The 12,647-nt window shown below is 42.5% G+C and overlaps 2 protein-coding genes across 4 annotated transcripts in view; one reads left to right on the plus strand and one right to left on the minus strand.

The window, feature by feature from the left end:
- Positions 1-2,707, minus strand: part of sars2 (seryl-tRNA synthetase 2, mitochondrial) — a 9,216-nt gene extending 6,509 nt beyond the window's left edge. Inside the window, exons 1-2 of the mRNA XM_042486906.2 lie at positions 2,380-2,707; positions 450-545 (exon numbers count right to left, since the gene is read on the minus strand). Of these exons, the coding sequence (XP_042342840.2) occupies positions 450-545; positions 2,380-2,655 (372 nt within the window). The 5' untranslated portion in view covers positions 2,656-2,707. The remainder of the gene's footprint in view (positions 1-449; positions 546-2,379) is intronic.
- Positions 1-12,612, plus strand: part of LOC121942997 (kelch repeat and BTB domain-containing protein 8) — a 22,090-nt gene extending 9,478 nt beyond the window's left edge. Inside the window, exons 1-6 of one of the 3 annotated variants that reach the window (XM_042486336.2) lie at positions 3,771-3,973; positions 4,062-4,250; positions 4,591-4,744; positions 4,898-4,976; positions 6,586-6,813; positions 7,010-12,612. In XM_042486336.2, the coding sequence (XP_042342270.1) occupies positions 4,591-4,744; positions 4,898-4,976; positions 6,586-6,813; positions 7,010-8,507 (1,959 nt within the window). In that variant the 5' untranslated portion in view covers positions 3,771-3,973; positions 4,062-4,250 and the 3' untranslated portion in view covers positions 8,508-12,612. Of the gene's footprint in view, positions 1-3,770; positions 4,251-4,590; positions 4,745-4,897; positions 4,977-6,585; positions 6,814-7,009 lie in introns of those variants that run through there. The other 2 variants (XM_088078603.1, XM_088078602.1) reach the window with 2 other exon arrangements.
- The last annotated feature ends 35 nt before the right edge of the window (positions 12,613-12,647 follow it).

A 12,647-nucleotide genomic window follows, 5' to 3' on the forward strand; every position in this document is an offset into this window, starting at 1 on the left:
GGTTGGGGCTCCTTTACTACAAATCACTGCATCAATACGTCTGTATGAAATGTGTTTGCTTTTTTTTCTCTCTTTTTTTTTTTTTTTACATTTTTCACGTTTCTAACTGTAGGTCATTATTATCAAAATTAAAATAGAAAAATGCTTGAAATATTTTAGTTTTTAGTAATGAATCTAGAATACATAACATCCTCACTTTCTGAAATAACTGATGGAAAATGTTGAATTTTTTCACATTACTCTGTTTTTGAGGTGCACCTGTATCTTGCAATTACCAATGCACTTTTATACTTTTACATTTTATTACCACATGAAAAATCGAATTAAGTGATCTTAAAGTGAAAATGAAAATGTGTCCATAATTTCTACCTATTAAAAAAACAGAATCAACACACACAACATATCTCAGAAGTGCTGACGGTGCCAGTGATGTAAAAACTTTGACTGACCACGAGTGCTTTGACTGTTTCCCCGATGTGTCTCTTCTGCTCCTGCAGCCCAGAGATTTCTGTCCTCACTGCCTGCAGCTCCTGCCACACACACACCTACAATGCCAACACACACACACACACACACACACACACACACGCACGATCAATTAAAACTCAACAGTGGGCTTTCCATGTTTCCTTTAAATGACATTTTCCCACATGTGGATATGCTTTAATGTTTATAATGGCTATTTGTTCATGCATGCTGATCCTGCTTTAGCTGCTGTCTTTGTTTATCTGTGTGTATTATGCATCTTCTTATACATGTTTCCAGTTTACTGTGAATATATGCAGTTTGTCGGTGTATTCTTTGGTGGATTATTGAAACACCGGGCCCCTGGGCATAGACGATGCAAAAGAGCCCACCATAGGAGCCGGACACATTTTCATGCGTGTCTAGCCTCTTTTTGTTGTTGTTTTCCGCCTCTTTGTAGCCATCTCTCTGCTTTTGTGTCTCTTTGTAGTTTTCCTCTGTCTGTGGTTGTTCTGCCTTTTTATAGTCAATTTGAGTTTCTTTTTAGTTACTTTGTGTCTCTTTCTAAACGTTTGGAGTCTTTGTGGTTGCTTTGCATCTCTTTGTAGACATCCTTCGTCTCTTTGTAGACATCCTTTGTCTCTTTGTAGTTGCTTTGTGTCTCTTTTAAATCATTTTGTGTCTCTTTTTAATTGCTTTCTGTCTCTTTGTAGTCATTCGGAGTCTCTGTAGTTGCTTTGCTTTAATCTTTTCTAGTCTGTTTTAGTTGCTTTCTGTCTCATTGTAGTCATTTTGAGTCTCTTTGTAGTCGACTTGAGTTTCTTTATAGTTTCTCTGTTGTCGTTTGAGTCTCTTTTTAGTTGCTTTTTGTCACTTTATAATCGTCTCGTCTCTTTCTAGTTGCTTTGCATCTCATTGTAGTCATTTGTTTGTCCTTGCAATCGTCTTGAGTTTCTTTGTAGTTTCTTTGTGTTTCTTGTGTTTTGTGTTTGCTTTTTTAGTGCCTCTGTAGCTCTGCATCTCTTTGTAGTTGCTTCACATCCCTCTGTAGTAATCATGAATCTCTCTATAGTTGCATTTGGTCTCTGTGTAGTTGTTTTGCATCTCTGTGTAGTGGTTTTGAGTCTCTTCGTAATAGCTTTTTGTCTCCTTGTAATCATTTCTGGTTTCTTTGTAGTTGCCTTGTGTCTCATGTCATTTAATGTCTCTTAAGATGCTTTATGTGTCTTTGTAGCTTTTTAGTCTTTGCAGTTGCTTAGCATCTCTTTGTAGTCATCCTGGGTGTTTTAGAGTTGCAGTGTCTCTTAATAATAATAATTCTGAGTCTTTTTTAGTTGCTCATGTCTCTTTGTAGTCATTTTGAGTCTCTGCAGTTGTTTTTTGATTATAATAGACAATCATTTGTTGTCTCTTTTTAGTTGCTTTAAGTCTATTTGTAGTCATCTTGAGTCTCTTTATAGTTACATTATGTCTCTGTAGTCATCCAGAGTCTCTTTCTAGTTGCTCTTTGTGGTCATTTGTAATAGTTTGTAGTCATTTTGAATCTCTTTGCAGTCATTTTGTTTCTCTTTGCAGTTGTTTTGTCCTTTCTCACATTTGTAGTGAGTCTCCTTGTGTCTCTTTGCAGCTGTTTTGCTTCTCTTTGTAGTCTTTTTAGTCTTGTCTCTATGTGATAGTTTTATGGGTGTCTTTATGGTCAATACAGGATCATTTCGGTGACACTTTGCATGTGAAAGACAGGGGTCCCTTTGGGACTCGGTAGGCTGGGCCCTTCAGTAATCCATTTATGAGTATATTGATTACTCCAGTCAGCCTGAGTCAAATTGTTTTAGCTCATAAGTAGCCACACAGCCCGCTGTCAACCCCATAAAATGTGTTTATTGTCACAGACTTAGCAGCTCGGGAGACACTTACGATTTTCCTGACATCGTCCCCTCGCAGGTCACCCTTTCTGTTCTCCACATTTGCTATGACTTTGTCGGTCTCCTCGCACACTGCTCTCATGTCCAGCTCGGGTTTGTCGCTGTAGCCGTCGCGGACATGCTCGTACAATCTGCTCCGGACTCCGTGTGAGAAACGCTGCGGGGTAAACACGCTCGTCCTCTGCCGTGAACACTGCCTGGCTATCGGCTTCAGCACAGACAGAGCTGAGCCTCCCACTCTTGCGACCATGCCGATGCAGGTCGCCATGTTTGTCTACCGGTTAAAGATGCGTTCAGGGTGACTGGAAATAGACAATACTGCAGGTCTTCCTTTTTCTATGCACTTCAAATTTATGCTTTTTAATGCAATCTTATCACTTAAATGAATGTATAATATATATAACGGAGGATTAGTTACATGTTACAGAAAATAATAATAATAAATTGTTAGATTTCGGGAGTAAAGTTATAATATTACGATAATAAAGTCGTAATAATATGAGAAAAAAAGTCGTTATATTTGGGAAAAAAATCGGAATAGAATGACACAAAACTCGTAACATTACGAGCATAAAGTCGTAGTTTTTTCCCGTAATTTTGTGAGAATAAATTCGTAATATTGCGAAAATTAAGTCGTGATATTACAATAAAGTCGTACTTATACGAGAAGGAAAAAAGTCGTCCTTTTATGAAAACAAAACCGTAATTTTACGAGAAAGGAGATATTTATATCACAGCAAACAAACAGGGCACAAGTCGCCTCCTTGGCAACCAAATGAGGAACCATTGTCCCCGTCGCCAAGGAGGCTGCCTGTGTATGTATATATATATATATATATATATATATATATATATATATATATATAACACAATCCTTTCTCGTAAAATTACAGCTTTATTCTAATAAAATTACGGCTTTATTTTCACAAATTTACGACTTTTTCTCTCGTAAAATTACTTTATTCTTGTAGTTTTTTCTCGTTATATAATGATATTACTCCCGAAGTCTCCAAAAAGCTCTTCAATGTGGCTTTAAAACGTGAGTATGTGATTATGTTAATAATATTTGCATTTTTAGCCGTTCTTCTTGTCTTTTACAGCTGCTCGGGGAGTAACTATGATGGCTATAAAACGGTCGTATGTGTCTTGAATGCAACATAAATGCGGAAATCACCATTTCGGAAACAAAATAATAAAACGAACGTAATCATTTTTATTTATTTTTTTATTTCTATGCATCTCCTATTTAACGTAATATTGTCATACGTTTGTCAAACACAGAGTGGTAAATATTTTATTATTATTTTTTAAAGTGACAGAAAACGACCCAGCTCCCAACAGTCGTCACGAGCCAAAGGTCAGCCAATCAGAGGAGCGGAAGTTTAACGTTGCGGTAATCCGGTTCAGACGTGACAAGTGCGGCCGACTGAACCTGAACTCAGTCCGAAATTTTTGCCCTGTAGCCTCTAAAAACTACACTATTCATCACCGCCCCACCACCGAGCTGGACGTGTTTGTTTAATACAATGGTGGACTGATGTGTGAACCGACGAGACGCTTTCGCGCAGCGGGAGATTTGCTCCTTTGTAAGCTAGTTTTTGGTCCGTCAGTAATGATGTTGTGAGCGGGGCTGGATGAGCAGCGAGTAGTCTGAACGCGTCTTCTTCCCCACAGGCCGGGACGAGCCTTTCAGCCGAGCCCGGGGGACCAAGACAGCCAGATGAGAGCGAGGAAAGCCCCCCGACGCTTCTGGTAATAACCGGGTACGTGGATACAGCTAGCCTGCCCCAAACTGCCTCACCAATTCCTGCTGAGAGTGAGACCCAGACAGCCTTCACGGTGGAAACGAGAAGAAGAGCGAAGGTAATGTCAGATATCTCAGTGGTAAACATCTCACTTCAACAACAGTTTGTGTTTATTACGTAGTGTAGGTAGTCTTCTTCTTTTAACATGGAAATTGAAACATAATGCAGCAAAAAAAAAAAAAAAAAATCTGTAGCAAACAATATTAACGTCACAAAAAGCTGTATTATGAGCAGTCACATTTCTCTCACAGAGATAACTGCTATCTGGGTCATATCTGTTGCAGGCCTCTGTCCACAGGCCTGTCTGGTACAGATAGGCCTTGCCATACACAGAGGTTAAAGTGTAAAAGCTTCTCTGTGGCCTACATATGTGTGTTTGTGTGTTTACTGTGTCACAGATGAACGCTGTGCGGGGGGGCACAGTCACCTGGCGTCCCCAGCCCTGGCAGGATGGGGACGGGGGAGGAGGAGAGCCTCTGTCAGACAGCGACTCAGAGGAGGAGGACTTTCCTGATGACAGCACCACGCCGCTGGGAGACTACATCACACATGGTGAGGACTGAAAAGTGATGAAGATAGAGAGGGTGTCGTTGGGAATTTGGGAACTAGCACTTTGTGTGAATTCAGTTTGACTTGTCTTCCCAACCTTTTCTCATCCCTTCTTCTGTCCTCCTCTCTGTTTCTGCTTTGCTTCCTGTGTTTTAGGATTGAAGCAGCTCCTGGATGCTCAGCAGCTGTGTGATGTTACTCTCCTTGTTGAGGGAAAGAAGTTCATGTGTCACAGGTATGACTGCTATGTCCCACGAAGAAGCTGAATCGGTAAACTACTCACTAAATGTTCTAACGTGTACCCCATTGAACTAAACTAAACTGGGCTGGTTGGTTGAAATAAGGACAAAAACTTCTTGTACAGGAATTAAAAACATTTCAGACAAGGCTTCAAGTAACACTTTTTCTGTTGTTGAACTGATGGATGAATTTTTATAGGGCTTCTGCTTGAAAGTCTGAAATTTGAATAATCAGGTATCATCAGTAGGAGACCGTCAGTTGACTGAAATTGCTTTAAGTCAAGCAGTCTTTTTTCTCAAGTTTCTTTTTCTTTGCTAGTTACTGTGCTGTACAGTGGATGTCTGGGGACATTTTAGTCCCCAGATTTTGCTGCAGAGTGAGTGCTCTTGACTGTTAAGCTACTTTTTGGTACAAGCTGCTACGGACTTGCAGACAGCAGCACGGAGGAGGCGAGACCCACTGCTTAGATGTGGGGAATTCACAGCTCAGGGCAACTTAATATGACGCAGTCTCTTGCTTTTGTTTGAAATGTAATAATGGCAAAAAATATTATTTAACATTCAGGACCCTTTGTCAGCGCCATTAGCTTGTTTACCTTATGGCATGATTGCCGCAGTCACACTGAACGTCCTGCAGAGCCCATTAAGAATTTAAAACTTTGTATGGAAACAAAATGTGTCGTCGAACAGTTGTATTTAACTGCCAAATTGGATTTGACTGGCATCATCCTGTGTCGAGTACAGTCCTGGATTTTTAACTGGATAAATGACTTAAAAAATGGGGGTGTGACGGTGCAGTGATTAGTGTTGTCGTGTCACAGCAAGAGAGTCTTAAACCAGGTTCAAATTCGCCGTCTGGCCGGGGCCGTTCTCTGTGGAGTTTGCATGTTCTCGCCGTGTCAGCGTGGGTATCCTCTGGGTTCTCTGGCTTCCTCCCACAATGCAAAGACATGCACGCTCGGTTAATTCATGACTCTGAATTGCTCTTAGCTGTGAATATGAGCATGAATCGTTGTCTCTATGTGTCAGTCCTGTGATGGTCTGGCAATAGGCTCCAGTCCCCCCCAGAACCCTTAACAGGATAAGCAGTTTTGGATAATAAGTGAATGGATTTAAGTGTTAAGCAATTGTCAACGTTATCATTGATTTATTTTCTTCCAACTGAATTTCATGTTAGTTAATTATACAACAGTTAGTTCTGACCAAGCAATTTGATTGGTTGAGAGACGTGTTGTCTGATCAAACTAACTCATCTGAATCACACTGGCTGCCAAAGTGACTATTAACAGACTCTTACTTCACTGGGAACACACAGATAATGCTTACGACGGAGTCACAGCTGTGATGATGTACAGTACAACAGCGCGACCTCGAGTATGACATTGCTTAAATAATTTTTCACCATCTTTGATAATGTAACTTCTGGTGAAGTTGCAATTAAAAAGGCCAGCTCTGTGTTTTAAAAAGCTGCTTAATATCAAAGCAGTGAAACATATCAAACACTTTGGTTTAATAGTGAGCCACCAAAGTTAAGCAGTGTAAAAAGTAGAAAAGTCTTCTGCAAGCTGTATGAAACTGATGCGTTTGATCCCTCTCTCCCCTCAGAGTCCTCCTAGCAGCAGTGAGCCCGTACTTTCGGGCCATGTTCACCAGCCCTCTGGTCGAGTCCCGCCTCACTGAGATCCGACTGGAGGAGGTGACGCCGTCTGTCATGGAGACTGTCATCCAGTTTGTGTACACCGGGGAGGCGGGGCTTTCTCTCGACACAGCTGAGGACCTGTTTGTGGCCGCCAATCGGCTTCAGGTCATGCCCCTTCAGGACCTGTGCTCCAGGTAAACCTGCTGTATGAGAGTGACAGTTTGAAGTGTCTTTAATTGGACTTCAGGTTGGCTACGTGTTTACCTTCACATCAGGTTTTAGTTTACAGATCAACTTCTTTCATTTGGGTTTAAAACCATTTTGTCTCATTTCCTTTGTTCTCTCTTTCCCTCAATCTTTCCACTTGTTTTTTTCTCTTTATCTCTCCAGGTTTTTATTTGAGCACCTCTCCGTGGATAACTGTCTGGGGATGTACTCTCTGGCTCGCTCTCACCATGACCAGCTGCTGCTGCGTGCCTCCCTGCGGCTGGTAGCCCAGCACTTCCCCCGGGTGGCCCGGCAGAAAGACTTCCTCCTGCTCGACCACGGCACCTTAGGCAGCCTCCTGAGCTCTGACCGTCTGGGGGTGGACTCCGAAGCAGAGGTTTACGACGCGGCACGCCGCTGGGCAGAGCACCAACCATTGGATCGCTACGTCCACATGCCGGCGCTGCTCCACCACCTGCGGCCGGGGCTGCTGTCCCAGGAAGAGAGCCGAAGACTATGCCAGGAGCTGGGGCCTGCTGCGGCCGGTGAGGGCCTTGGGGGGCCTCTGAGACCACGGGAGGGCATGTTTGAGAAGAAGATAGTCTGTGTGGACCTGACACCTCGGGAAGATGAGAATGTAGCTGCAAGAGACTACACAGTGGACTGCTTTGATCCTCGGACAGGGAAGTGGGAGAAGTTAGCAGCGCTGGGTTCGCTGGTCAGTCCCGGCTGTACGGCTGTAGGTGACCGGCTGTTTGTAGCAGGTGGGATCTTGCGGACAGGTTCTGTGTCTGCAGCCGTGCATGAATATGATGCAGTGTTGGACCGCTGGATAGAGCGGCCGTCCATGGTCCAGCCGCGGGCCATGCTCGGCCTGCTGGGCTGTGGAGAGTCACTCTATGCCTTGGGTGGAAGTAACCGCTCAGCTTTGCTGGACTCCAGTGAGACCCTGGAGCTGAATACACTTCAGTGGGCACCGGGGCCCCGGTTACCGCTCCCTCTGCGCGCCTTCGCCTGCGCAGCGTTGCGTGGACGACTTTACCTTCTGGGTGGAACCACACTCGAACAGAACCGGGCTGTGGTCCACTCGGGGGTGCTTATTTATCACACCCTAACAGACTGCTGGACACGTGTGGCTCTGGACTCTGGCGCCACCTGTCTCGCTGGAGGAGTAGCAGTGCGAGGAGGAGTCTGTGCCATCGGGGGATACATGAGAGATACCACCAAGTTCCTGGATGGAAATTACACCAATCTGGAGACGTTAGACGCCACTGGGCGTGTACTGTTTTTCAGAGAGGGCAGAGGGTCTGGAGTAGAGAGGGAGGTGACTGGGGGAGGGGTGATGGTCACAGCGGAGCAGCGGGGGGGTGCAGGTGGTGGAAGCGACCGAGCCCCGAGCCCTGTGGTATTTCCCGGGCTGCCCCGACGGATTGCTGCTGGAGGTGTGGCCAGGTGGAAACGCAGGATTTATGTGCTGGGTGGGGAAAACGGCTCGCGGTTCTATGACAGCGTGTACTGTTGGAAGCCCGGCTGGCGCAGCTGGGTCCAGAGACGGGAGAAACTCCCCGGAGACACTGGGGGAGTGAGCCAGTTTGGGTGTACCACTTTAAAGTTCCCTAAGAAACACATCCTGTCCAGACTGAGACTAGCCAAAGAAAACTGCAAGAAGACCGCCGACTAGCTCGATAGGGACCAATATGAGTGAAGTGGAGGCCAGATGTTCATGTGACACAGAGATGAGCTCCAGGCTGAGTTTGAATTAGCTCCGACTTGATCTCATGAAATGTTGGTGTTGAGATGAAGTCAGAAGGAAGAGAGCATTTTATGCAATCTGAGTGCAGCCACAGAGTAAGCCTGTGAAGGGCAGGATGTAGACAGATGGTCAAATGTACAGGCAGGGAGCAAGTGGAGTTAGAAAGTGGTTGAAAATCAGGCAACAAGCACCTGAATGTAACCTAATCCACAATTTGTCAGAACAGCAAAGTCCTTTGAGAGAGAAAGGGCCTGCTTATTGTTTTCTCATAGTGTAAAGTTATTTTCAGATCTATGCTGGCGCCATTTTTAAGGCTGACTGGAAACCGTTGCAATGCTGATTATTTTTCAGCAGTATTTAGTTTAGACACAAGGACATTGGCACAGTTTGACCATGCTGTGTTCCACTTTATTTGCAATTTGTTTCATCTCTTAAGTGGGCCTGTGAAGCCCTTTGATACTGCTATTAAGGGCTATGCAAATAAACCTGACTTGAGTTAAACATATCATAGGAAATGCACATATTTTACATAAACTTCTTGCAAGTAGACAGGTTTCACTTGCACTATTATTTATTTTTAATCGGCAATGACAAAATGGAAACAAAAAATGTGTTTTGGCACATGTATTTCAGGATGTGAGTTGCAAACGTGCATTTTAAAATGAGCGGAAAGTTTCGTTACTAACTCATAAACCAATGAAGAGGTGGATGTTTTTTGTCTTTGACTCATGCTGTATTGATCCCTTAGGGGAAATTATGTTTTTTCTCCGTTGTTGTTTTTATGCATTACGCACAAACCCGAAATACACACGTGCACAACCAAGTGTTGTATTGATCCCTCATCACAGGAGAGGACATTAGTCACATCGGCATCGTCATAACTGCATAAAACCTCAGCGGGCTCTGTATGGCAAATCAACGGTTAATCTCTCGAAACATCGGACCTGCATCATCTTTCTCAAGACGCTGCCCAGTGTTTAACTGTTGCAAAGCCTTGTTTACTCTTTTCTCTTGATGCAGGCAGTCAGATCGCTCTAACTGATCCTAAATATGGCGGCCCATGTATAAACACAACCAAGATAGTGTCTTTTCCCTTGGAGGAAGCTGTGCTCCTGTCCGGAGTTCTTAAAAACTCTCAAAAAGGTCCTGCAGCAAATAAGTGGAACATAGCAGTGGGAAAAATGTGCAGATAGGGCTGGATGATATGCAAAAAAAAATAAAATGATTGCCAGAACACAGTCGTGCAAATGAAAACATGAACTGTCCTTCTCGCGAGCGTGATTTCACTGACAGAAGGTACACGTGTCGGGTTGTCATGACCCGCAGCATCCTTGTGTCTAGACTACCGCAGCTTTCCTAAAACCTTCAAGCCAGGTGAACAGTCGTCTTTACTTGATTCAGCAGCTGCGTCAAAATGACATTTTTGTTTCCATAGCTCCAGTCACAGGACTCATGAATGTGTTTGGCATGGAGCTTATGGATTATCTGAACACATAAGCACTGCACCTAATTTATTGAAATGTATTTCAAAGGTTTTTTTTGTTGTTGTTTTGGAACTTTTTTTGCTCTGACTGCAGAGCCCGGGCGTCCTGCAGGGTGGCACTATAAGCTCAGACAGAGCTGTCAAACAGAAGCAGTTGTGTTGGGATGTGAAAGCGACTGAGTGATTTTTGTTTCTTAAATTCTGATTTCTGATTTGTATCAGGAAGTTTGCCCACAGATGTAAGCACGTTGTTTTGCTGTAAGCCGCTATTTTCCCTTTTTTCTTCTGTTTTCCTCTTTTATTTATTCACATTGATCAAATCCAAATATTTCTGCGTAGGAAAACACTGCCAGCTGTGTTTGAACATGGGAGAAGTCTACCAGTGTTGTCATCAGATGGCAAATCTAGCAAACAGGGCCATAAAAAATATGTATATTTCAGATTTCTGTCATTATCGAAGCACACAGAGTTATGAAACTGAAAGCTTAAAGTCACATCGGAAAATGTCACTGAGCGATTTCTTTAGCTTTAAAATGAATGGGTTTCAATAGGAACAGTCAGTTCTTAGATGCATTGCAATTCTCTTTTCAAAGATAATGTTGCACTGCAGAGGAGACAATTTTCTGAAATTTAAAACCCAATTCTCGTCAATTTTGAAAGTTCCTTACAGGTGAACCAATTAGATGGTGAAACGCAACAAATGCAGACATATGCGTCATGTTCATGTTCTGCTACATTAAAAAAGAGAAAATTAATCTTTTTAAACATGGACGATTAAAATACGTTATTTTTCAAAGCCAATGGTCAGAGGGAGAAAAAATAAACCACGTATAATGATAATTGTTTTATAATGGCATCATTGCCCTAAAAATCCAATCGAAACGTGGTGCAGAGAGATTCCCACCTCCCTGTTTCAAATACTAAAACACAGCAGGGATCTGTATTTGGAGCCCATTTAATATCGAAATTGTTGACTTGAACTCACCACCTTAACGTAACTGCAGGCCAGAGATTACGTTTCTGATGTAACTTTAGGTTGGTTGACACCAATACAGTTTAGATAACTGTAAATACATATAATTTGTGTGTCTGTAATGGCAAAGTAAGATCTCTTTTTTAAGTCTTAAAACTGGAATAAGACAAAGTGCGACTCTCTGCAGGACTTGAGTTGTTCCGATATCAGTACCATTTTCAGATATGCCACAGATCGTGCCCAAAATGATGGAGAAGATATCGGCGGGCACACAGTCTATGCATTGTTCCGATACCAAGTGATTTATTAATAGAGTTTAAAGCAGTTTTACACCTGCATAAAACAGCAGTCTTCCCATGAATCCATTCTTCTTTGCCGCTGTAAAATAGTAGCTTATACAGCAATTTGTGCTGAGTAGCCGCTGGCAACTCCTGGTTTTTGGGTGGCAAAGAATAATTGATTTGCAGTAGTTAGTCTAACATTAGCCATTAGTGAAATGTCAAATTAAACGACAAAAGAAAAACTATTGCATTCATTCTTTGAATGTTTTTGTTCATGATGTACAAGGTGTTTAACCTGAGCCATGACGCACAGCAATGACAGCAATCATTCCACATCCATACAGGTCAGCAGTTCACAGCTTTTATTTTTTTATTTTTTTGTATCGGATCGGTACTCTTTATCGGCCGATTTGCAGGTTCAGATATCAGAATGGGAATTGGGAAAGAAAAATGTTATTTTGTCATCTCTACACCCTAGACCTGTCAAGTGGATTTATTTAAGTTTATTGCAGCAGTAAATCAATGGCAGTCCAAAAAGCAAGAATTTCAACCTGTTTAAAAAGCTTTCATTTGGTGAAAAATGAAGTTTTTTCTCATACGTAATTGTAAAAAAAAAAAAAAGACCATTGTTGCCAAATTCACAAATCTCTCCTTAAAAAAGACTTAAATCAGATTGTGGTCAAGTGTGTCTCACAACTGTGATTTCCACTGAATCAAAAGAGCATTTCATCAGTTTCAGCCAAAACCCCCCTCCCATGTAGAGCTTTCCGAAGTGTTACAGTGACTCCCTCGAGGGCTGAATAGTGGAGTTTCCCCAATTTCCCGGCAAACAGCAGATGTTAAACACCTCAGTCAAGATATTTCTAGCAAGAAATCCCTGCTGATACTGCTTAGATAAACATTGTGATATCTAATGTTCACTTTATTTCAGTAGTTTGTTTACTAGTCAAACAGCAGGTTTTTTAAATTTACGTTCGTTGAGTGCTTCAGTTTGTTCCTAGAAAATTTTACATTGTCTTCATTTCAAATAACATGCTCTGATTTTTCATCTTGAACTGTGATGAAATGAGTTGATTTCCTTTCCCTCCGTGTGCTTACAGCTTGTACATGTGAAAGGTGATTGTGTGCATGTTATGTATGCTGAGGCGTAAATCTACATCCGCACCCACACGCTGTGTGTCCGCTCGGAGAAGTGAAGCTGCCGTCATTTGTACAATCTCGATTTTGTGAACTGAAAGGCAAATGGCTGGTTTGATGAAAGCAGTGCTGTCAAATGATTAAAGGACTGTTTGCTTACGTGTTTTTCACTTTTTTACAACAGGAACTTTTGA

Source organism: Plectropomus leopardus, chromosome 6 (assembly GCF_026936395.1).
Source record: "Plectropomus leopardus strain MGB_pleo_1.0 chromosome 6, ASM2693639v1, whole genome shotgun sequence".
Taxonomy (NCBI): domain Eukaryota; kingdom Metazoa; phylum Chordata; class Actinopteri; order Perciformes; family Serranidae; genus Plectropomus; species Plectropomus leopardus.